General features: G+C 54.7%; 2 protein-coding genes and 1 long non-coding RNA gene across 14 annotated transcripts; 1 reads left to right on the top strand and 2 right to left on the bottom strand.

Annotated features, from left to right (window-relative positions):
• Nucleotides 1-520: 520 nt before the first annotated feature.
• On the bottom strand, nucleotides 521-11958 carry Usp19 (ubiquitin specific peptidase 19). 10 transcript variants are annotated; one of them, XM_085828029.1, is made up of 27 exons: nucleotides 11786-11958; nucleotides 9969-10228; nucleotides 9699-9731; nucleotides 9432-9560; nucleotides 9213-9346; nucleotides 8833-9135; nucleotides 8474-8690; nucleotides 8189-8345; nucleotides 8014-8085; nucleotides 7785-7900; nucleotides 7457-7671; nucleotides 7179-7374; nucleotides 6967-7100; nucleotides 6636-6794; nucleotides 6449-6559; nucleotides 5908-6018; nucleotides 5703-5804; nucleotides 4799-4939; nucleotides 4594-4712; nucleotides 4246-4383; nucleotides 3833-4146; nucleotides 3621-3731; nucleotides 3316-3532; nucleotides 3082-3234; nucleotides 2815-2975; nucleotides 2556-2734; nucleotides 521-999 (listed from the first exon to the last, which is right to left on the bottom strand). In XM_085828029.1, the coding sequence occupies exons 2-27, from the start codon at nucleotides 10090-10092 to the stop codon at nucleotides 883-885; spliced, it is 3963 nt and encodes a 1320-aa protein (XP_085684155.1). In that variant the 5' UTR covers nucleotides 10093-10228; nucleotides 11786-11958; the 3' UTR covers nucleotides 521-882. The 10 variants fall into 10 exon arrangements, with proteins under 10 accessions (XP_085684155.1, XP_085684157.1, XP_085684154.1 ...); XM_085828031.1 differs by having other exon boundaries at nucleotides 4594-4703; XM_085828028.1 differs by having other exon boundaries at nucleotides 7457-7677; nucleotides 8833-9132.
• On the top strand, nucleotides 11891-14233 carry LOC115031918 (uncharacterized). 2 transcript variants are annotated; one of them, XR_003837553.2, is made up of 3 exons: nucleotides 11891-12017; nucleotides 12820-13447; nucleotides 13742-14233. It is a non-coding gene; the product is annotated as an uncharacterized LOC115031918 (long non-coding RNA). The 2 variants fall into 2 exon arrangements; XR_003837552.2 differs by lacking the exon at nucleotides 11891-12017 and adding an exon at nucleotides 12022-12104.
• Lamb2 (laminin subunit beta 2) lies at nucleotides 12155-22781 on the bottom strand. Of its 2 annotated transcripts, none has more exons than XM_029481376.2 (33): nucleotides 22676-22781; nucleotides 22502-22587; nucleotides 22196-22368; nucleotides 21973-22108; nucleotides 21817-21890; nucleotides 21225-21413; nucleotides 21080-21143; nucleotides 20637-20839; nucleotides 20426-20546; nucleotides 19951-20139; nucleotides 19587-19766; nucleotides 19364-19476; nucleotides 19038-19117; nucleotides 18827-18959; nucleotides 18478-18636; nucleotides 18274-18401; nucleotides 17369-17495; nucleotides 16992-17184; nucleotides 16772-16915; nucleotides 16336-16567; nucleotides 16101-16264; nucleotides 15798-16022; nucleotides 15493-15710; nucleotides 15297-15393; nucleotides 14837-15209; nucleotides 14555-14739; nucleotides 14240-14481; nucleotides 13812-14160; nucleotides 13312-13519; nucleotides 13092-13233; nucleotides 12733-12909; nucleotides 12480-12639; nucleotides 12155-12401 (listed from the first exon to the last, which is right to left on the bottom strand). In XM_029481376.2, exons 2-33 carry the CDS (start codon nucleotides 22584-22586, stop codon nucleotides 12265-12267), a joined length of 5400 nt encoding a protein of 1799 aa, XP_029337236.1. In that variant the 5' UTR covers nucleotide 22587; nucleotides 22676-22781; the 3' UTR covers nucleotides 12155-12264. The 2 variants fall into 2 exon arrangements, with proteins under 2 accessions (XP_029337236.1, XP_021027291.1); XM_021171632.3 differs by having other exon boundaries at nucleotides 22671-22770.
• Between the last annotated feature and the right edge of the window lie 977 nt (nucleotides 22782-23758).

Raw genomic sequence — 23758 nt, 5'->3', positions numbered from 1 at the left:
TCGGGAGGCAGAGGTAGGGAGATCTCTGAGTTCAAGGCTAGCCTGGTCTACAGAATGAGTTCCAGGACAGCCAGGGCCACACAGAGAAATACCCTATCTCAAAACAAAAACAAACAAACAAACAAAAAGACTACTTGGAACAGTCTAAAATCACCTAGGAGACAGACCCTAACCGTGCCCAGCACCATTTACTCCATAGCAAGGATCTGACTGAAGTGAGAGTGAGCTGGACTGAGCACTCAGTGCTCCTGACTTCCTCACTTGAGATGCAATGGGACCCACTGCCTCCTGCCTTTTCTGTCATGGCTGTACCCTCCAACTACGAGCCTGAACAAACTCTTAAGTTGCTTTTAGCAGACAGCTTGTCACAGCAACAATTAAAAGTTCTACAATAACCAAGAGAAAATGTGCTGACCCTATCTCCCCGGATCAGAGAATTTTGGGATCTTTAATACAAACACACAACCAGATGAGGAGGGCGGGGAGGGAGCCATAACATGTTGTGGATCAGTCACTAAGTCAGCTTATTTATTATTTATTTTTAAAATATATTTAAACAGCAGCAGTCACTTCCAAAATGCAAAAAATTACAATTTTTAGAATAAAATTATAATGTTTGTAATGCAGGTCAGAAAGAATTGAAGGTACAACTGAGAACCAAACAGGCAGCACTGAAGGCAGCTGGAAAAGCCAAGGCCTACTAATCTGGGGACCAAGTTAACAAGAGGTCATAACTTGTGAGGTTCCCACCCTCAAATCATGTCCCCCCAAATTCCCATTGGTAGAGCCAGTGTCCTCTGAGTGACAGAAGAAAAAAAATGTCAGAGATGGCCCTCTGTAGGGGACCTCCCAAACCCAGTCCCTCCATCAGCCAGGGACCTGCTAATCGACCTCCTCCATGTTGCTGTACGTGGGGGCTGGGCGGTCCACAGGGGGGGCGAAGCGTTCAGGGGCTGTCCGCGTGGGGGCCACCTCGGGGGCCTGGCCAGGGCCTAGTCCCTGCAACAGAATACGAGGACGGGTTGGGGGCTGCCCAGCATACTGCCTGGCATCCCGGGTGCTGGCTCAGAGCCCCTGCACCCAAGGAAGGGCCCCCAGGCAGGCGCAGACAGCAGCGGCGTTTAGACAGAGAGACAAGATTGGGCCTGAATACTCATTTTATTAACACTTTAAATACAGGAAATAGTTCCAGCAGGGCCAAGCCCTAGGACAAGGGTCAGAGAAACAGGACGACAGACAACTGGATGGACACACACCCTAGGATACTCTGCCCCTGCAGAGACGTCTCCCACCAGACACACACACTGAGGCTCAGAGCCCAGAGTTGTCTCCCGCCACAAAGGCAGGCATGACCTGGTGAGCAGACAGGCAGGCCAGCTCACAGCAGGTGCCTGCAGCTGAGCTCATCTCCAGCGACTCTGAGTTACCAGAGGATAGAATACGTTGAGCACAAGGGCCACCAAAGCCGCCACGGTACCCAGGACAAAGTATCGGAGGCAACCCTCGTCTGGTGTGGTAGGGCCACGTGGCGGGGGCCCCACCCAGTCTTGGGGCCCCCAAGGACCCAGAGGCCCAGGCCCCTCAGGTACCATCTCCTCCTCGGCCTCGAGCTCCTGCCAAATCCGGGAAGCCTATGGTATGTGGAAAGGGCCATCAGCACCCAGAGGATGGGGAGGCCCAGTTTCCCTGAGACCCCTAGCCAAGACAGTCCCATCAAAGTGACTGGGTCTAAGCCCCCATGTTCCATATGAAGCAGCAGGGAAGTTGGTAGATGCTAGGATGCAGATTTCTAAGCTGAGAACACTAGGGCATAAGAATCGTGACAGTCTTGACTTCCTCCAGACAGCCTTCAATCCACATGGAGGTTTTCATGGGCAAGGGCGTGGCATTTACCTGGTCAGGCTTTAGTCCAGACATCCCACAGAAGGGACCAGCTCACAGAGGACAAGTATCCAACCCCATGGCAATCTCCTCAGGATTACCAAAGTCTAGATCCTGACCACTGTGTTGTGTCTCTGAGCCTAACACAGGGAGGTCTCAAGGGAATATGGGTAACAGAAAAGAAGGTTGCTGGTCCAGAGAACAAAGTGACTGTGCTCATGGACCTACAGAACAGTGTCAGCAAATGACACAAGAGCCTGAAGGTTCAGTAGGGACATTTGTTCACCACAGAGAGTGTGACAGCCACTCGAGGCAGCAGCCATCTCTGACAGGGAATATCTTGAATACACATCATAACAGGAGGGTGACCATAAACGATGGGCTCGAGGCCAGCTTATGGAGACTCTGAGGGAGAGCCAGGGGGCAACAGGGTTAAATTAAGTCTGTATAAAGCACCGTGACTGGTAAGCTCAGGGTAAGTCTTTGACCTATTCTTTTGTGCACACTGGTGCATCGTGTTTATATATATGTACACCTTTGACTGTATCCCTAGGCTATCTTCCAGGATGTCTCTGGGTGAGACCTTAATGAAGAACCCAGTCTCTAAATTCTGTAGACCTGAAGGCCCCAACTCTGTCTCCCAACTAGCCTGTTAGGCCTCCCCAATGCCTCACCTGGCTGGCAGCAGCCTCAGCTGCAGGGCCTAGGTCTGGGTGGTGTTCAGAGTGACCTGCCCTGGGGGGTCTCTCCACAGGAGAGTTCCGACGACGGTAGAAGAGAACATAGGCATAGCGCGTCACGACCTGGCTTTCGTCTACTGTTGTCACCGTGCTGTCATCAAACAAGCGCCAGCCTAGAGCAGGGTGGGAAGAGTATGAACACGGCCTGGACCACCACCCTACCACCTATCCTGCTGGCTGTGTGTGCCCTCACCCACGTCACTGCGCTGGCTACTGCGATCATTGGGCAGCCGTGCACAAGCAGTATAGTGGCCACCGATCATGCCTCCATAGTGGTTGATGACAGCATACAGGTCATAGCTAGGCAGCTGCTCCTCTTTCTGACCGATACAGAACTTGCTCAAGTCCAGGTTCCTGTAGTTCCAGTCAGAGAAGGGTGAGGCAGTTAGTTGGTGGGAGCCCAGGCTGCCCCTGATACCTGTGCCCTGTCCACAGTCAGCAGGCCTCACTCATTGCTCACCGAACAGGAAACTCCACCAAGTCATTGATCTTGTCTCGCCAAATGAAACTACGAAAGGAGAAGCGCTTGAGCTGCACAATGAGCACGTTCGGTAGGCGCCACAACAGCAGCTGTTTGGAGGCCTCACGATGCTGTTTGCACTGTGGGCAGTACCTGTGAGCGACAGAGGAGCAGTCAGAAGCAACAAGTTTCCCTCCACCCTGGTCCACTACCTGCTTGCTACCCAATCCTCACCAGGCCTCCTCAGGTGCCAGCACTTCAGGTCGTGTAAAGAGGTTGAGGCACTGGTCCAAGGTGAAGTGGCCAGCACGGGCAGCCTCACCAGCGGAGCCAGGATCTTCAGCACATTCTAGCTCCTTGGAGGCTACCAACACAAACTCCTGCAGGCGTTCATTGTTCCGCCACACCAGAGCCAGGCTACAATCATCACCTAGCTCCAATGGTGTCTCCCCTAGAGAGAAGCAGGGACCATGGTCACATAGCTGCGCAGAGCAGCTGGTACAAGATACCCTATGACTCCCACCCACAGCATCAGGCACCTTTGTCCTCAAGCCGCTGCTCACGGTTTGATGCATCAATTTTATAGATGAAGAACTGGGGTGTGTGGGTAGTCACAGATTCACTTGAGTGTTGGTACCCAGGCACAGCAGCTAAGACAAAGCACAATCATCAGTGCTCACCTGTCCACTATGGTCCTAACAACCTTCCCAACGTCTCACTGCAGTACCCAAAGCATTTTAGCAGATCCTACCTTCAGGCCGAGATACCCTCTCACCAGCAAGCAAGGAACAACCTTCGATAGGCCCACTGGCCAGCATCTCAGAAGAAAGTCCACTGGTGCTAGGCACAGGACCCCTATCAGCAGGCGGCCATACTCGGTGAGCCCCTGTATCCCCCTCAGCCACAGGGGTCACCAACTGGAGCTCAGAAGGCTGAATGGGTTCTCTTTCACTGTCCCCAGCCTCCAGAGAGCTGGTTGAAAGCAACGTGGTACAGCCAGGGCTCTGCGATTCCAAAGCCATGCGGCCAGGCTGGAAGGGCGGCTGGAATACACTCACAGAGTACCTGGCGGCAGACAGCAAGGCAAGTAAAACTCTGACCCACTGGTGTCACACATGGAACACCTGCTCCCTGTGTATACCAGGCCAGCCTCTGGGCTCTTACCGGGCATAACCTTCTAGTAGCTGAGCAAGACGGGCATAAGTGAGGCGTGAAGCAGGCACACTGACCAGGAAGGGGTAGCCAATGTTCTCAGGGCGGCAGAGGCCTTTGTGGTCAGGCCAATGGGTTTTCTGGCAGAACCTGGAGGGAAAGAAAAGGTAAGCCTTAGTTAGCCCTGAGTGCTGTAACTATATTATCAGGGACTTGTCTGATGCCCTTGGGGACTAGGTATGCCAGCCCTGCCTCCCCCAAGGCCCAATAAAACAGAGAAGTGGGTGGAGGGCTTGAGAAGGACAGGAAAGCAAAAGGCAGGTAGAGAAAATGGGAGGGAGAGGCCATGTGGTTCCTCACTGGTTGCAGTAGCCCACACGGTAGCAACGGGTACAGCGCTTCAGCTTTTCATCTTCTGACTGCTGCTTCCGCTGGCAGGCTGCGCACTTGGAGATAGGGATGCTGGGTACCTGGGGGCGCTAGGGTGGGTCATCTGGCTCAGCAAGGGCAGGCAGCAGTGACTGCCCCCACCAGGGCCCTGTGGCATCAGGCTGGCCCCACTCACCTGCTGCACCTCCAGCACTACTACCCGCTCCTTAGCCAGTTCCGGGGAGAGCAGCTCAAAGCAGAGGAGCACGTCCGTGGGGGACACAGCGTCCAGTGAGTGGGAGGGCAAGAAAACACGGTGGAAACGGTTCTTAATTACCTGGGGAGAAAGGACACACATACGGCATGCGGTGAGACCTTTCTCCAGCTCTGCTTCCCGGCACCACCGAGGGCTGAGTCCTGCACTGGAGTCTACTGAGATGGGGCAGGACAGGAATATGTGGACTAAAAGAGGAATATGCTTGCCCTGGGGCAGAAAGTACTTTAGAGAACCTGAGACAAAGCCTGAGCAGGCATCAACTTCACTGACCCTCCTTATAGAACGGAGGGCCTCTACCCCTGGGATTAATAGCAAACGCCTTAACCAGAGAAGGAAAGAATACATAAGTGCAGCACTTGGGAGGCAGAGGCAGAGGCAGGTGGATTTCTGAGTTCAAGACCAGTCTGGTCTACAAAGTGAGTTCCAGGACAGCCAGGGCTGCACAGAGAAACTCTGTCTCAAAAAAAAAAAAAAAAAAAAAAAAAAAAAAGAAAGAAAAGAAAAGAAAAGAAAAGAAAAGAAAAGAAAAGAAAAGAAGAATACATAAGTGGAACTGGAAAAATGGCTCAGCATTACAAGCACTGACTATTCTTCCAAAAGACCCAACAAATACATGGCAGCTTGTAACTGCCATGTTGTCTATAACTCAAGTTCCATGCGGTTCAACACCCTTAACCTGACACCTGGCACATAACATACTACACACACATACATGCAGACAAGCAGACACAACACTCATAGAAATGTTTAAAAGAACAAAACAAAAACAACTACAACCTCACAAACATGGCCACACATGCAGAAACCCGGGAAGGACATGTACCTCGGCTAGGCGCAGGTTCTCAGGCTTCACGTGGACACTCTGAGAGAGGGAGTCCAACACTTCACTTGCACTGGAGTTCTCCTTGCTAACACTCACCAGGAACTTTGGCAAGAAAGGTCAAGTCAGCATGGGGCACAGGAAGAGTCCTGTTTCCTTAGGACGGCCAGACAGAAGGGGAGAGAAGGGAAAGGGGCTTGTTACTCACCTTGATGGGTTTGCTGTGGGGCTCCCTGGCAAAATAAAATATGGGGAGAACCTTTTGCTTTTGTGGCAAGGGTACCGGCAGATAAAGGAACGGGTCAAAAGTGATGGAGACCTGTGGATGCAGAGGTGACATGGGGGTCACACGAGTCAAGGCTGTCAGGGCTCTCATAGCCAATCAGCAAACTTCAGTGGTAAAGCACTAGACTGAAGAATAGAAGCCACCAGGAGAGATAGATGCCCCTCTCCTGGCAGCTTGGCCTTTTCCCCAAGGTTCCCTTCATCTGCTCTCCACATGCCTTTCCAACCTTACCCACAACATTGGTGGACCTCATTTTATCCACACCTGTGCATCCAAACACCTCTCACTTCAGTCTGGATGCCTACCTTGCCTGATTTCTTCTAACCACAGGCACCTTTAGGTTCTGCCCACTTCCTCCCCCAAATTTTGCCCAGAATTCCCTGAAAACACAAATGCTTCTAAGTAATCTGGCCAAATCAGCCCAACTAACAAGGGGGCATCTCTCTCGGGGAACCCACCGTACCTTGGCACACACAGGGCACACCAGCTTTGACTTGTATTGGCCCTGAAACAGGTCCACAATGAATGAATCATTTCTCATCTTGTGCCGCTGCCATGCTTCCTCGGCTACCACCTGAAGGAAGACAGTGAGAACTAAGGAGAACTAAGGGCTGGGACACACAAGACCCCACTCGACAACCCCAACTGACCTCATCGGGCCGCCCGTCCGAGTCCACAGTCTCTGTGTAGGGTTTGTTTTGGATTCGATTGAGGTCTTCATGTAGCCCATCCAACAAGAAAGCCATGAACTCTTGAGCATCATGCTGCGCATAGCCTGTGAACTGGCTGGCCTTGCTTGCCACAATGGCCTAGATGAAGAGGCCAAAGCGTTAGTGAGAAATCTTACTATCCGCTCACAGGACACTCACTAGCCCTCCCGTCCCTCTGTAAACAAGGTGTGTGTGTGTGTGTGTGTGTGTGTGTGTGTGTGTGTGTGTCGGGGTGTGTGTGTGTGTGTGTGGGGAGGTGAGCACAACTCACCTTTAGCTTGGAGGGTTGAAAGGCTTGGTGAGTGCCCTTCCACAGGGCCCGGAGCAGCACAGCAAAGCCAATGGCGAGGCGCCCACCAGTCCCCAATGGGTTATTGTAGTTAATCTCAGCTTCAAAGGATCGGTCTACGAACAGTCAAGTAGCGGTGTAAGACACAGAGGTACCACCTCTGCCTATGCCCCAGTCTCCTGGCCCTGACCTACCATGGAAGAAGTCACGAAGTTCCCGAGTGTTGGACAAAGACTGAATGACACTATTCATGAAGCAGGTGTTCCCTAAGTTGACAAGGCCAGTGAAGCCTGGCAGGCACACCTTCTTCTCTTCCTCTTCGTCTTCCTCCACACTATCCCCACTCACTGGACTGTGCGGCATTGGAGGCACCATACACGTGGGTTTGGGCTGCAGAAGGAAGGGAGCCATGACAGAGGAGCCCTGATGCTCTGCAGCCTCATTTGTGCCCATCCCAGCTGAGGATTCTTACCGAGGCCAAGTGTGGGTCTGGCTTTGGGGCTACATGCTCCAAGGGGGTGCGGGCCACCACACCATCCAGCCCCGAGTCTTCTGATCGAGCCTTGGGTTTTTCCTTCTCCACAGCCCTGGCTTCCTCCTGGCCTGTCAGGGGGTGGGGGCCACCTCCTGGAGGGGTTGAATCCAAAGGGGTTGGGCCTGTCGGCACGGCAACCTTTGCACCACCCACTGCACCTTAAAAAGGGGGAATGAGAGGGCTGGTGGTTAGCAGCATGTGTGAAGTCGGAGGGGAGGTCCTAACCACGTGGGGCTCAGGCAATGAAGGGAGCTCGTGTGCAGACCTCGTGTAGCAGGGGCCTCCAGTCCCCCCCAGCGCTGACTCTGCCGCTTCCGGAGGCAGATATCGATTCGAGAGGCCGTGAAACAGAACGTACACTGCTCTGGTTCAATCAAGTTTCTGTCAAGGAAAAGCTGAGTTCAGAGACTTCAGGCGAAGCAGGAGAAGCTGAACAAGCCCGAGAGATGGGAGCCCAAGTGAGGGCAGCAGTGATGGGGCTGCACACCACCCACCTGAGCTTCACCTGCCAGCGGAAGATGGTGTGGGGCCCACAGCCCGGATGCAGCCTCAGAAAGTTTCCGTCCCTGCAGAGGCAGAGCAGAGGAAGAGGAAGGACAAAGAGAAACGCCTGAAGCACATCCCCATCCGAGACACACTGCTGAACCTGCCCCAGCATCAGCCACACACCTGGTCTGGAAGATCAGCGTGAAGTCCTGCTCTCGGAAGAGCACTCGGGAGCTGTCCCTGCGGATCTCCTTCACGTACACGTGCACCACCACTGAATCAGGGCCCTTCTCATACGAGTCGTTCTTGACAAATGCCAGGTTCACCATAGACTCTGGTTCTAGGTTGAGACCATGGCTCAGTGCCACCAACCCAAGACAAATTCTAGCCTGTTACTGTATTACTCCATGCCCACCCACCAACCCTGCAACCCAATCTGGGGGCCCGCCTGCCCAGTCCCCACGTTACCCTCCACTAAGGCTGTAGAATCAGCCCCAACTGCCATCTCCTCTTTGACTTGGTCTTCTTTCTCAGGGTCTCTGTTCCGGACCATAACCGGGGCGACTGGGTCATTCCTGGGGGACACTGTCTTCTCTACCGTCAGAAGGGCTAAACTCTTCTCTGAGCTCAAGAGACTTGTTTGAGTGTTCATTGGTGGAGCACAGAGCTTCTCCTCAGCCTCAACCTATACACACACACACACACACACACACACACACACACAGAGGCAAGATTAGCTCTGGTCTGGCAAGTGGTACCCACTCTGATCCACATTCCTTCCCCTATCTCCAAATACCCAGATAGAAAAGCAGACGCCTAACTCTTACCTGGGTAGCTGAGTCAGACAGGAAAGACGGGGCGTCACCCCGGGGGCCGGGGCCATCCATGGACCCTTCCCCTTCTGGCCCTCTGCGGAGATGAACAGCCCTCTTGGCACTGGGCCCTGCCTGTGCCCCTGGGCCAGCCCCCGAGCCTACCTCACCACGGCCCTGGGCCCGCTTCTGGTTTCGGGCTTCCTGTTTAGCTCTGCGGGGCTCAGAGCCTGGCTCCAGGGCAATGGGAGACAGCTCTTGCCCGTTCTCCTGGCACTGCAAACCTGGCACCAGCTCTTGGGTCCCCAGAGGTTTCTTCTGCCAAAGAGATAATAATTAGGCCCTGTTGAATACATTGGGTATCCCCAACTCCCATACACGCAACTGGAACGTACCAGGAGAGAGGGCCACGTGAGCAGAGGCACCTTCTTGGGTAGTACGAGCTGTAGAAGGCCACCCTTGCGAGCCTGCACTTTGGTGCAGGAACTCTGTATTTCAGCAAAGAAGACGCCACCCCACTGCCGACCATCTGGAAAAAGAGTGGCAAAAGTAACCTGGAGTGGGGGTATCCGAGCACTCAAAGGTAACCTTGTTCTCGGGGTACACGGACGCACCTGGAAGCCTCACCACACAGTCCGTGTCTGTGAACGCAGCATCTACATCCTCCAGACGTACGGGACCCGTTCCCACGCGAAGCTTAACAATCACCTCATCTGCACTCTGCCTCCAATCGAGCAACAATTCTACAGGGAGAGAGGGGCAGAGGTCAGAGGGTTCTCAACAAGGTGCTAATGGTGACAGACAGGTACACGAGCCAAGCCTACTGCTCCAGACGGGAGCTAAATTCTCCTCCTTTCTCTCACGTAGCACTCAGTACTCACCATCCATGGTTGGCTCCTTTCGAGGAAGGGACACTGGCAACAAAAGGAACAGACAGGAATGAGTGAGCCAGACCCCAGACGCTCCCACCTCATGAATCTTAGCCACGTCCCTCAGGTGGAAAGCCCAGGTTCTACCCAGCCTGCCATGGGTCTTTTTCTCCACATCAAACCAGGATAGAGGAGGAAGAGACAGCTGCCCCCCCCCCGCCCCCATACTTGCATGTCCAGTGATAAGGGAAGCCGTAGGCACTCTGGAAACGCCCCTCCTACCTCTCCTAGCATCTCCATCTTTACTTTCCAGGTTTGCTCGATCCTTCTGTTTTTTCTTACTAGTGGCCTCCTCCAGTCCTGGAGGCCCCCTCCTGGGGCCTGTAGCACTGGCCCCTGCAGACATCTTGAGCCGCTTGGTAGCCAGCCAGAGTGGCCCAGAGTCGGCAACAGCGTCTGGGTCAGGGCTGCGGCGCTTTCTTCCCGGCCCAGCTATCTTGGCAACTCTTTGTGGCCAAATTCTTCAGCAAAGAACCAAGAGCCTAATGAAAATAGACCACGAGTCACTGCCAAGGCCAAGCGATCTGCTCCCTGCCTACAAGGGCTCAGCAAGGCAGGCCTCTCTGAACCCTAATGGGCAGGATTTTCACCATCAGAGGCAGCCATGTGCACTGTGAGGCTACCCTGTGAGGAAATAAATAATTCAAGTAGTGGCAAGTGCTTCAGGCCACACCTCCTGGGTATCTACAGAGACCCACAACGCTGGAAGGCTGCACTGAGGAAGTGCTAGGTCAAGGCAGTCGTGGCCTGGGACCAGGATCATCTCTGGATGAGAGCCATGGCTCCAACCCACAGGACTGCACTCTGAGCAGCCTGCTCCGCTTCCTTCACTCTCGCTGGCTGCTTAGTCACCAGTCGCCAGACAAGTAGTGAAGGAGTCAAGCAGCAGAAAGAGAGACCAAGGAATAGGAAGAGCAGAAGGGCAGACTCTGAAGCTGAAAACAGCCCCAGGTGCTGCCACTAACCAGAAAGGTTCTGGTACTAAAGCATCTAATCTGCTTGCTGCCCGCTCCTATTTTTTTTTGCCATAAACCAGCTCCTGAAACTTGATCTTTTGTTTCCACTTAAAGAGGGATATCTCTCCTCAGCCTTAAAGATTAGGAGTGGTGGCAGGCAGTGGTGGCGCACGCCTTTAATCCCAGCACTTGGGAGGCAGAGGCAGATGGATTTTCTGAGTTCAAGGCCAGCCTGGTCTACAGAGTGAGTTCCAGGACAGCCAGGGCTATAAAGAGAAACCCCGCCTCGAAAAAAAGGTTAGGAGTGGACTCCAGTTTTGAGACACAGTAGTAGGCTTAACAACAGACATCACCCCTGTCTCCAGGTTCCTTCATTCATCATCAGCTCTGAGCCACGGAGGCCTAATCTGTTTCCCAACTGTGTGTGGATTCGGGCTCTCTCCATCCAAAGTGAAGTTCTCAAAACTAGTGAGGGTGGAGATGGAACGTAGACCTAGTACTAGCCCTGGCAGCCTCAAGCCCGGCTTGCGAGACGAAGGAGATTGAACTGTAGCCTGTGTTCCCTTAGGGGAGAGGGGGTGATAAAAATACCCTTGGACGATAAGAGTGATGAGCAGAATCTTTAGTGACAGTCCGTCCAGGCCTCTGGGCAGAGCACCCGCCGTTTCCTCCTTACACCGAGGCCCGATTCACAGCCGGAATCCCTCCCCCATGCTCCGAAGCCGTCGAAGCGGCAGAGAAACTATCCGGAGATCCCAGCTGGTTAGAAAAGCTGCGCAGAGTTACTGAACGCAGACCAACGCCCCGGCTAGGATGCTGCCCTCCTCCAGCCTCCGAATCCCAGGCCTGCCACCACCTCCTCCAGGAAGCCACCCTCGCTCGCCGCTAATCCTCTTAAAAACAGAGAGGCCAGCCACAGGGGTAGCATAACGGCTCGGTCGGCATCGGTGGGCCGAGCACGCCGCGAGGCTCGAGATGTCGGGGCTGTAACGGCCCGTGACCTTGAACAGGCCCGCCCCGGGCCAACCTTGCGGCCTTCCCCCGCTGCGGCGAAACCGGCGACTTGAGGCCCACACCACTCACCGAGCGAGACCGCAGCCACCAGCCCTCTTCGGGCCCTGGCAACACGCTCTCGATTCCGGTTCCGGCGTCGGGTCGGTTCCGGTTCCGGCGCGCCCCTCCCCCGTCCCGGCTCCTCCGCCACCGCCGCCGCCTTCGCCGCTGCTTCAGCCGCTTGTTTTGTTTCGACTTCTAGCTACGGCTACGGGAGGCGGAGTGCCGAGCTGATGACGCACTTCCGGCAAGAGTGGGGGCTGTAGGTGAAGGGCAGCTTTGGGGAGGGCGGGAAAGGAAGAGGAGGGGTTCCGGTGCTTCGGCCTCTGCTGGAAGCCTACCGCTGATGGTGTGTATAAAGGTCCTCCGCCCCTCCCATCAAAGGCCAGACAACACAGAGGAGGTTCACACAGGTTTATTGAAAGCTCTTGCTAGCCAGGAGCTCTTTAATGTGCGGACGATCGTGTGCAGAACAGTGCTTGGCGACAAGGCTAGGCCCTAGGGAGTGGTCACTGGCAGGTGTTGTAGATCTGGACCTGCAGGTTGATGGCCTGGAGCACACTGCGCATCCTGGCTTCCAGCCCATCCAGCTGGGCCGCTTTGCCCTCCAGTGCACGCTCGTTCTCCTCATATGTGCCCTCCAGCTCTAGAAGGGTCAAGAAATAGTTCAAGTCTTTTCTCACGCAAGCCCATCTTTCTAGCTCCCACCCACCATGGTCCTCACCCTGTAGCCGCTGCAGCTTGTCCTGAGCTGCCTGCAACAGGACCCGAGCCTCATCCCGCAGTTGTTCTGCCCTGGCTTGTGCAGCCAGAACACCTTCAGCCTTCCGCTCTGCCAACGCCCTCACTGTTTGGTATTGGTCACCTACTTGTTCCCGTAGTTGCTGTAGATGTAAAAGGCAGGGTCCGTATACTAATTCAGTGTAATTCTAACTATAATACCCCTACCCCATCCAGAGGGCTTCGCCCCAACTCACTTTCTCAGCCTCCCTGGCACGGCTCTGGGCACTGCCAGCTGTTTCTTCTGCTGTAGATGCTGCCAAGCTATTTCCTGCCCGTTTCAGTTTCAGGGCCTCCAGGAGGGCATCTAATTGCCGAGCCCGCTCACCAGCAGAGTTCAGAGACTTCTCAGCACCTGCCATCCTCTCCTGGACCTGCCACAGAAAGGCCCAGGTTTAACAAATCCACCTTTAGTACCAGCAACTGAGAAGGAGAAGCAAGTTGGTCTCTGTAACTTCCAGGCTGGCCAGGGCTACACAGTAAGACCTCCCTGTCCCAGACAAAGCAAGCCAGATCCATAGTACATGCCCATCACCTCGTCCTAAGGAAGTCATACCCGCTGCAGGGTCTGCTCTGTGTTTTGTGTGTCAACCACTGCTCCCCGGATGGCACCCTGAGCAGCTCCTTGTGCCCTCTGAGCCTCCTCCAGTGCCGATTGGACTGTCTCTGCCTTCTGTCTCTCACCCTCGGCCCGGCTCCTGAGGAAGAGGGGAGATCAGGGTCTACAGGTATCAGGACCAGGTTTCAGGAATGGGGACCAGGCTTGGGAGTCAGACCGTGCCCGCTGCGCATCTTGCAGTAGCTGTTCAGCCCGACGCACGTCACCCATGGTATGGGCCAGGATTGTGTCCACATCGGCCAGGCTTCGGACGCGTTCTGCAATCTCACTTGCTAGGCGCTGGATCTGCTCAGGTGAGGCCGGGATGGAGATGTCTAGCACCCGAGTCGCTACCATTTCAATACTGTCAGGATCAGCTCCCTCCTCTATGGAGACACAGGCAAGGGCTTAACAGTTTCTCCTGCATGACCTTGGGAACACAATCTTGGTATTGTGGGGTCTCAGACTGAACATGCAATAGGAGTTTGCTAACAGGCATAAGGATGTAACCAAGGAACAGGGACTATATAAGGGACACAGACTTAGGGACATTGACTGGACAGGGACTCAGGGCCAGACATAGGGTTATAAACACATGTCCATTGCAGACGCCGAGACTCAAGTACACACAGACACAAGGGAAGCAAGCACATGGCCTGGGACACATGGTAGGCTCACGGCTGAGGAAGTCTTTCACATTCTGGATAAGTTCTCGAAGCTCCTGATTGGCCTGTTCCACCTGGCCCCTGGAAGCATTAGCCTTGTCCAGGGCTGCCTGTGCTCGCTGCTGTGCCTCCTCTGCCTGCCGACGAGTCTCAGACACCCGGCTGAGGATGCCTCCACCTTCTACCAGTGCCCGCTGCAGCTCTGCCTGCGTGTGCCGAGCCCGGCCCAGCGCTAGATCTGCCGTGGCTGCTGCCCCACTGCAACCGAGGCCACCACAACGGGGCTGCCCATCTTCATCCCGACATCCGGCACCCCCACAAGGGCTGGTGGCACAGGGTGCGTCCCCTGGGGCCCCACACACCTGCCAGACACAAAATAAATCAAGGTTCTGTGGGAAGAACACCCACACCCACCTGTCCCTCTCCGTACTTGCACCTCACCAACTCATTTATGCCCGTCAGGCTCAGGGTGTGGGCATGTGCAGAGAGCCGTCCCAGTGCCTGCTGGTTGGCCAAGTGTTGGCGGTTGAAGTTTTCTTTTTGGGCACCCATTAGCACTTCTGTCCGACGCCGGGTATCTGCTGAGTTGCTCACAGGGCTGGGTACTGCAAAGGTGGAGGCGTTGGCACGGCGCTCTGCTTCTGTGGACTGGCTGTGGGCATGTCGGATGCTGTCATAGGCACCTAAGTTGGGTAGAAGGGGGTCAGTCAGCTGAACGTCCGCCTGGCCCACCCGCCTGGTTAACCAGAAACTCACCTAAGAAATTTGAATGTTTGAGGATCTCCAGATGCTGATCCAGCTGCCTCAGAGTGAGATTAAGCGCAAGCCCGTCTCTCTCCAGACCACTGAGTGCATGGTTGGCATTGAAGTTCTCATCCTGCACAGCTGTTAGCTCTGCTTCCAACTGAGTCAGGCGCTCGGTGGTCTTCCCAATTTCATGACTGTATCAATGGGGGACATGTTTAGAGAAGCCTTAGTCCAGATCTCTTGGGCCTTTGCTCCACCCCACTGTATTTTTTATTTTAGCCCCATCCGTACCGCAGTCCCTCTGTGGCCTCTACAAGCTTCGCCGTAGAGGCGGCTGAGGCATTGCGGGCACTTATAATGGCCTGCACCATGCCCAGCTTCCCCTGCATGTTCAAAAAGCTGCTCTCAAAAGCACCCAGCACTCCCGTTTGCTGCAACTCCTGAGCCCACTGCTCCAGGCGCCGCGTCCGAGCAGCCAGGTCCTGTACCACACGATCCCAGTCTCCAAAGCATGCGTGGCAGGGGTGACAAGCAGGAAAAACCCCTGAGAAGCCACGAGCACACTGGTCACAGCGCACACCAGACACGCCTGGGCGGCAGCTACAGTGGCCCGTGGAACGGTGACATTGAGGTTTGTCTATTCCTCTAGGATCACAGTCACAGGCTGCAAGAAAAGCCAAAGCACAGTATTAGGGCCCTGATGATACAGACGAGATTGTCTTTATCTACCCTGTCTGTCCAGATTTCTCACCACGGCACTGAAGACCAGGGTCTCCCCAGTAGAGCTCTTGGCACTCAGAACAAGTCCTCCCACCAAAGCCAGCATGACAGTGACACTGCCCTGTGAACTGGGGTACACACAGAGAAAGGCTTAGAGTCTCTATGAAAGGTAGAGCTCTCATGGCAAATTGCTGGCTCCCTCTACCCAAATCTCCAGGATTTCGTACCTCATTGCAGGTAGGGCCTCTGGCCCGGCTTGGGTGACAAGCACAAGGCTGGCAGCCACGGCCACTGGTGAAGTTCCAAAAGTTGGGGGCACAATGGTCACAGTTGAGGCCTTGGACATGGGGAAGGCATGGGCACTGCCCAGTGCTTGGGTCACAATGGCACAGGTCGGTAGATGGGCACCGCCTGGGATCTGTGCCCAGAAGGTTGCAGGTACAGCCTGGCAAGCCAAGACAGACACAACAATCAAGGGGCTCTATCTCCAGCAGAAGTCACCCCAAGCATCTCTTCCCACATTCCTACTCACGGTGACAGCTCTGCCGGGCAGCTTGCCCGTGGAAGCCAGGCTTGCAATAGCCACAGTGGGGCCCCTCTGTGTTGTGTAAACAACGCAAGCATTGCCCCGTGTGGGGATCACAGGCATCAGGGTCCGTGGGATCAATGTTTCCACTGCACTCACACAGTTGGCACCTGCCACCTGGCTTTGATGGGTCCCCAAAGTGCCCAGGGGCACAAGCTTCACACCGAAGCCCTGTCCAGTCAAGAGGAAACCATGATTACTTAGCTTAGCTACCTCACCCTGATCTCATACCCAGTCCTGCCCACTCACCTGTGTAGCCTTCTCGACACTGGCACACAATTTGCTGGGAATATCCATCCCGGTGGCAAGAAGTAGCAAAGTGTCGCTGGCTCCCGGGGCCTTCAGGGCAGGGACAAGGCCGGCACTGGCCCCCATATGGCAGCCGTGGGTCCCCATGAAAACCAGCAATGCACCTGCAGGGAAATGAGTGCTATCTGCAAGCAGCCAGCCCAACCACCAACCACCGTAGCTGCTCTAGGCTCACCTTTCACAGTGCTCGCCCCCTGTGTAATCACGGCAGCCCAGGCAAGCGCCTGTGTGGGTATCACACTCATCGGCACGCCCATTGCAAACACACGGCCGGCAATTAGGGAATCCCCACTGGCCACGTTGACAGTGGTCACAGCGAAGGCCAAAGGCACCAGGTCGGCAGGGGCACTGTCCACTAGTCCCTTCACAGAGGGCACTGAGTGCTCCATCAGGACTACACTGGCAAGCTAGGGACAAGGTAGAGATTGAGTTGACAGGAGGCAGTCAGGCTGGGAAGGTTGGGGAGTGGGAGAAAGGGGCAAGGGACCCCAATCTGAGAGTGTGGGATCCAAGTCAGAGCAGAGGAATAGAAGAGGCAAAACCAGAGGAAAGAAGGAGACTCGTAGTGGGAATGGGAAAAGATTACGGGAGACGGAGAGACAGACAAATACCTTGACAGCCTGCAGGGCCAAAGCCATAGTAGCCAGTAGCACAGACATCACAGCGGCGTCCAACCACTCCAGGTTTGCACCGGCACTGGCCGCCGTGAGGATTGCATTCAGAACTCAGTGAGCCTTGAGGGTCACACTGACATGCTATGAGAAGAAGAGCAGATTGCAGATCAGCCTAGGGCCCAACCTCTGCCTACCCAACCATCGCAAGAATACTTACGCAAGGCGCCATTGTAGATCAAGGAGGACACGCTGATGAGGAGGGGGGCACAGGTCTCAGATAGAGGGGCCTTGCTGGGCATCAGACCTTCCTCATGGCAGCGGTAGCGTTCAAAGGTGGTACGGCGCTCCAGAGCAGCAGCATCACCCCCACTAAACATCTCTAGCACCAAGACATGGGGCTGCAGGACCAGCTGAAGAGATGGGCAAGAGTGTATCTCACCTAGGACCACATCAGTGCTGCCAGAGGACCTGCCTTAGCACGACATGGGCCTGCCTTTCCTTGTCACAGACCCTTCCCAATCATCACCACCGCCATTATCTCCACCCCGCAGGCCCTGCCACCTTGGCTGATATGAGCAAGAGGGTCTTGTTCACCGAGTCAATGAGTAATCCAGAGTAGGAGGTTTCAGGCTGGACTCGTCCCCCTGTTCCAATCAGTTTCAGCTTCAGCTTGTAGGAGATGCCAGGCTCAAGGCAGACAGGTCTGGGAAACACCAAAAACCTGGGCATGGGGAAGAGGGAGAGAGAGATAGGATGCCACTCAGGGTCCATGCACTCGTCAACCTGGTCTTTTTACACCGCCACTCACAGCAATCAAACATGTTGACCAAGGCAGAGGTGCAGCTGGGCCAGAGCAGGCCAACATATACCTGTTGAAGCCCTAACACAACCTCAACAGGAGAGTCCCATAAGCATGGCTTTCTGGAATCAATCATCCATACAGAGCAGCATCACTGGAAACAGAACCTGGCAAACCCACATCTCCTGGTATTAAAATTTACCAGGTTGCCGGGTGGTGGTGGCCCACGCCTTTAATCCCAGCACTTGGGAGTCAGAGGCAGGTGGATTTCTGAGTTCGAGGCCAGCCTGGTCTACAAAGTGAGTTCCAGGACAGCAAGGGCTATACAAAGAAACCCTGTCTGGGGGGGTGGGGGGGAGGAAGAAAGAAAAGAAACAAAAAGAAAAGAAAAGAAAAGAAAAAGATACAGGAAATAATTACTTCTAAAATGTAACAAAACCTTAACTAGTCCAGTTACATTTCTTACACCACTGTAACTGTCACCATCATAAGGCTGTTTCGGAGTAACAGACCAATTAATGTCTTGCCTTCTGAAACTTACACCCTTGAGGAAGCAGGCCATGTGTTATCTATGTCTTTCCTGTGAGCATAGCCATGGGAACAGCAGCCAGGAGGAGGGACTTGAAAGAAGGAGCAGACGACAGTGCAATGTCGGCTTTCAGGAGGTCTGTGGGCAATCCTTACCGCGCTGCCGCCTCACCTGGTGTTTGGGTGAAGCATTCCCTGAATGCGGTCATCCTTAGGCAGCACATGCCCGCATGGACTGTGAGCAGACACAGGCCCCGGACGCTGCACCAACAGTTCCAGCTCTGCCCATTGCTCAGGGACCTGGGGAAAGAGGACAGTGGAGAGGATGCTTCCACACCCAGAATGTCAGCACAGGTCAGCCACCACAGGGTCTAACCTGGGGCTCCCAGCGCAGTAGCAGGTCATAGTCCATGGCCCTAGGCAAAGAGGTCACCAGGAACTCCACTTCCTGACCTTCTCGCAGCCGCACAAAGCCTGGGCCAGTCCAGGACGGAGTCTCTCGGTTGGTCACCAGACGCTCTACCACCTCAAGCCCCTGAGTCAATGCAGTCAAAGCAGAAATGAGGTATCAGGTGAATCACTGTCTCTTCTGCCACAGCTAGCCCCAAACGCGATGTCCTCTGCCAAGACCTCCCCTAAGACTGAATAGCAACCAAGACCCTCCAAGGCACCACCCACAACCCCTCCTCTCTACCACACCACACACATCATATGAGTGTTCCCACCTGCCCTTGGGCAGCCTCAGCCTCCCAGGTTAAATGGTCCAGAAAAGGCCGGAAGTAACCAGGCTGCACTTGTTCACAGCGCCGTCCAATCATGTGTTGGCGGCAGCGGCACTGACCCGTGGCCTCATCACACCTGAGGAATGCCGTTGTTACCAAAGGACCCATGCTTCGCCTTCCCATCCACCTCCCAAGCACCTGTAACAATACTCACTGAGGATCCAAGGCACCGCCCACATCACAGTCACAGGGACGGCAGCCCAGCAGGTCGTGGCTCAGGCCCCAGTGGCCAGGCTAGGGAAAAAGGAATTGCTGGAAGCCAGGAACAGACCTCCTTGCCACCCACCAGGGAGTCCAGCATCTACCACTGACTGGTGAATGCGAAGCCCCCAGACCACTGGTCTAGACCCTTGACCTGCCAGACCAGACACTTGTCTTCCAGGACTAGACTCTAGGCTCTCAGTGTCCACCCACTGGACTTTGCCCATGTGCTTTGAGAACAAACCCAGGATCCCAGGACCCCAGATCCCTCAGTCGTACCAGACAGCGGTCACAGCCATGACCAGTCACCAGACGCTTGCAGAAACAGGTTCCACTACTGGAGTCACAAGGGGAGCCCCCAGGCACTGTGCCCCGTGAATTACACTGGCAACCTGTAGTGAAAGGCAGCCCATTTTAGGGAGTGAAAGCAGGTTCAACTGCATCAAGAACAAGAGGCCTGGGGTTAAAGGTCGACACAGGAGTTAGGGCAGGAGGCACATACGCTGGCACCCTCGAGGGTCACTGGCACTAAGTCCAAAGAAGCCATCACGGCATTGCTGGCAGCGAGTGCCAACCACGTGTTCTTTGCAGCGACACTGGCCTGAGACCAGTCCTAGCACAGGGTCATCATGAGAATCACAGCGACCACCATCTTGAGAACCCATAGGGTCACAGTCACAAGCTGAGAAAAAGGAGAGTATAAAGTCACCCCATCGCAGTGACCATCCTGAGCCTTCCCCTTTCCTTGTTCTGGTTCTACCTCAAGCCCTGACCACACCAATCCCGGGAACCGGGACTGTAATCTAGCTTCCTAGTTCCTGACGCAGGCTCAGCTTTCCCTCCCTCATGCCCAATCCCAGCCTTACGACGGCACACAGCTGGGTCCCGCATGTCCTTGGTGGGGTCACGGTAGAAGAAGGGCCGGCAGAACTCGCATTGGCGCCCAGCTGTGTTGTGCTGACACCCATCGCATACGCCTCCACTTACATTTCCAGATGCCAGGTAGACAGCCATGTCAAAGTGGCAGCTATGAGTATGCCCGTTGCACTCACACTCTGGAAAGAAGTCAAAGACCAATTGGGAAACCAGGTCCCTAGGGTAAGGGACACCGGGAGTGGGGCTAGTATCATCAGCCTATGGTACCATAGGCTAGAATTTGTGGGTGGCAGCTTAAGGCTTCAAGGCTTCAGAACCTTTTGGGACTGGTAGCCAGAGCAGATGGGTTGAGGGCCATCAAGGCCTGGATACCCTTCAGACCAAAGCCCAGGTATTTAGGGCTTGACCAACTAGCTTTTGGCTCACCCAGAGCACAGCCAGGTTAGAGTTCTGTGTCTCACTCACTCCGACAGGCATGAGTATGGCCGTCCTCTGCAGGGTGCCAGGGAAGGTCCTGATAGAAATCCTGACATTGCTCACAGTTGAGTCCACGAGTATTGTGCTTGCAGATACAGGCTCCGTGTACCTGTGCAGATATGCGGGAAGGTTGATGGCACCATCTAGAAATGCCTGTCCCTCCCCGGCAACCCTGTTCCAGTCATCTGAAGTCCCTTACCATGCCCTCAGCATGGGCCGGCGCCCCTGGTGCAGGCGCGCACTGTGAGGCGTGGCCATAGCAGAAGCAGTTGCCACGGATGACAAGTTCATAGAGAGCATAATAGTATTTTTCCCGGATCTCCCGCCGTGGGTCAAGCAAGTTGTCTCCCAGTGTGTGAAGCCGGGTTAAGTTCACTCGTAGGTTGGTGATCTTCAACAGGTCTAAGACGGGGAAGAGGGTCTCGTCCAACTAAGCAGGTGGCCCCTTGTTGCCTCGTCCCCACCAGTGCTACCATTGGTTGCAGCTGCCAAGGTCACCTTGGGAGACCTCTTTTCTATTGCTCCCAGAGCTAAACTGGGCTTGGCATTTGCCTTAGGAAGCACCTAAAATAGTTACTGAGGCCCCAAATAGTCCCCATCCGGACACTGAAACTGTGCCAGTCTCCATAGTAGAACACTCACTTTGAATCCGTGAGCTGTAGGGGTCTGGGATAGGAATAGCAGGGTCCAGCACACGATAGATGACCTAGCACGGCAAGAAGTCCATAGATAATGAACCTTGCTTCACTTCCATCACAGACCCCATTAGCCTGGTCCCAGCCCTTACCTCGCCTTCCGTAGACGGCTCAATTTCTGAGTAGCGGGACTCACACACTACATCATCCCAGCGACGTGGCGGGGCCAGTGGGATTCCCGGGAAGTCAGCCCCGCAGTCATAGGAAAAATATCGGTACACGTGCCAGGTGCGGCCAAAGTCTGCAGAACGCTCCACCAGCATAGCAGCAGGCCGGAACGTCTGGATGGGGAAGGAGGACATGTCTGACTAGCAGGAACCAGGACTTCAGTCCAGCCTAGGTTACTGAGAGCTCTGCTTAGTCATGATCACTGCTGAGCATCTCAGACACATGGGAAAGACTAGGAAAGCCAGACCATGATCAGACCAGGGAGGACAGCCACCTCTGACAGGCAGGTTAAAATACCACAAGGCCCAGAGAGACTGTATCTGACTTAGCCTAGGAATGGGGCACAAGAGAGCATGTGCAGAGGTGTTCAGCTATGGAAGCCATGCAGGACGTGACCATGCTTCACACATAGAGCACAACACATGAGCTCAGGGAAGCTTCATTGTAGAGCTAGGACTCTGTTAGGGGTACTGAGAAGCAAAGCAAAGTCAGGCGGGTTTGCTGACGCGCAGGCACCTTGAACGTCATAATGAGGTGGGTGAAATGGAACTCAGCTTCCAGGTCCAGTTGGATGGTGACCATTGGAACACCTGCAGCAGGAATAGGGGGTCAAGGTTCTGCGGTTACTGGTTACAAACCCTAATCATCCTAATGACCTACTCAGGGGCTCACCGTTCTCCGATTGCCACCAGGCCGTCCGGCGTTGTGGCGCAAAGCTGGTGACTACATTCTGGATCCGATGACTATTTGGGTTGTCTCGAGCAGAGAAGGGACGTCGGGAGTCACACAGGAAACACTTCTTTTCGTCCTGGATTGGGTGGAGTGTAGGATAGGTACCTTAGCTGGGGCCGACCCCACCCGGACCCAGCCCTCTCCTCCCGGGACCCAGCAGCACCTGCAGGTGACTGACAATACAGTAGGGTTGAGGGCTATGCAAGCCACACGTGGATGAGGCCGTCAGTCTGTCTGCACGGCCCACCAACAGGTCACCGGTGGCTGGATAGCAGCTTCCTCGAGAACAGCCAGGTACATCCAAGGATGGGGCCTGGGCCAATGTGGCAGCCAGCACTGAGGACAGTGAGTCAATCAGCTCAGCAGGATTCCTGGTGGCTGGCCCCATCCCTTGGGCCTCTGGGACAGCCTGCCACCCTTGGACCTACCATCACATCCCACAACCTTAGGCTTCACCAGGCCCCCTCACCACTTAGAAGTAGGCCCAAGCGAAGTTCCCATGGCACAGGCTGTCCCTGCCTGCCCCTCCCTGGTTCTCCTGAGGCCCACTCCATCCTGAAGAAAAGTAAAATAGAGATAAAGAGAGATAAAGAGTCCACAGACGAAAGCCCACCACCTCCCTTGGGGCTGATGCTGACCCGACCGTGTGGGTACTGGGCTGGTGTCCCTCCAGGCCCTCAATCTGTCCAGGGTGGGACCCAGCAGTCACTCCTCCACAATCTGAGAGACTCTGACGACTTTGAGTAAAGTTGGAAAGCAAGGGAAGGAAGTAAAACACGGAGTGGATCTAAAATAGGCTTATAACTGAGGGTAGCACCCCTACCCCCTACCATACCCCTCCCCGCTGCAGACAACCTTCATCCCAAGAAACAGACTTTGGTTACTTCATCCACTTTTTTTTTTTTTAAAGCTGAAGTTTATTTAGCAGATGTGTACTTAGCAAAGAAGCAGCTTAGTTCGAGGAACTAAAAGGGAGCATCCAAAAAGAAATTAGAGTAGGCTGCTCAAAGACAGAGCATCCTGATCCACATATCTTCATCGGATCCCTTAAGTCCCGATGTGAACCAGGGGTTGCTGGCAAGCATGGCATTCAGGGCACAGGAAGAGGGTTCGTGGAGTTGGGAGGTGGCAGAGGTAAATCGAGAGGTTTGTGATCTTTGTGTATCTGGAAGGCAGATCGAAGGGGCTTATGGCCTTTGTCCTGGTGTCACTATGGAAACCACAAATCAGCCGCGGGGCTCCCAGGGTTACAGCATCAGTCGGGAGATGGATGGGAAAGGTGTAAGCTAGAATCCTATTGGACCTGTGGAAAGGGTTAGGACGCCCCAAAGGATAGACTAGGACTGAGCTCTAGGAGAGACTGGAAAGGCCATGCACTACTGCCTGAAACAGAACTCTGAGGAACTCGACCGTCCATAATCACTCCAGCAAATGGGTTGCGAGAAAGGTTGCCTGTTTCCTGATTAAAATGGGCTGTGGCTACTCAGTTACCCAGAGGATGAGTCTCTGGACCAGTAGCAGAAAGTGAATCCGAATCTTGTGACTATTTATCCATGCCGGACTTTCCAGTCGCCTGGCAGCCCGGGAGCGGAGGGTTGGAATGCGCGCACCCACTAGGCGCGCGCCCCACCCAGACCCCTGGGACTTCAGCCGGGAAGAGGGTGGGTTCAGGTCCGTACGGCTTGCTTTGAGTGCCACCGCTATGAACAGACTCCTGGAGATCAAG

Source organism: Mus caroli, unplaced genomic scaffold (assembly GCF_978045245.1).
Source record: "Mus caroli unplaced genomic scaffold, Mus_caroli_1 scaffold_11, whole genome shotgun sequence".
Lineage (NCBI taxonomy): Eukaryota > Metazoa > Chordata > Mammalia > Rodentia > Muridae > Mus > Mus caroli.
This window is presented reverse-complemented; position numbering and strand designations above follow the sequence as displayed.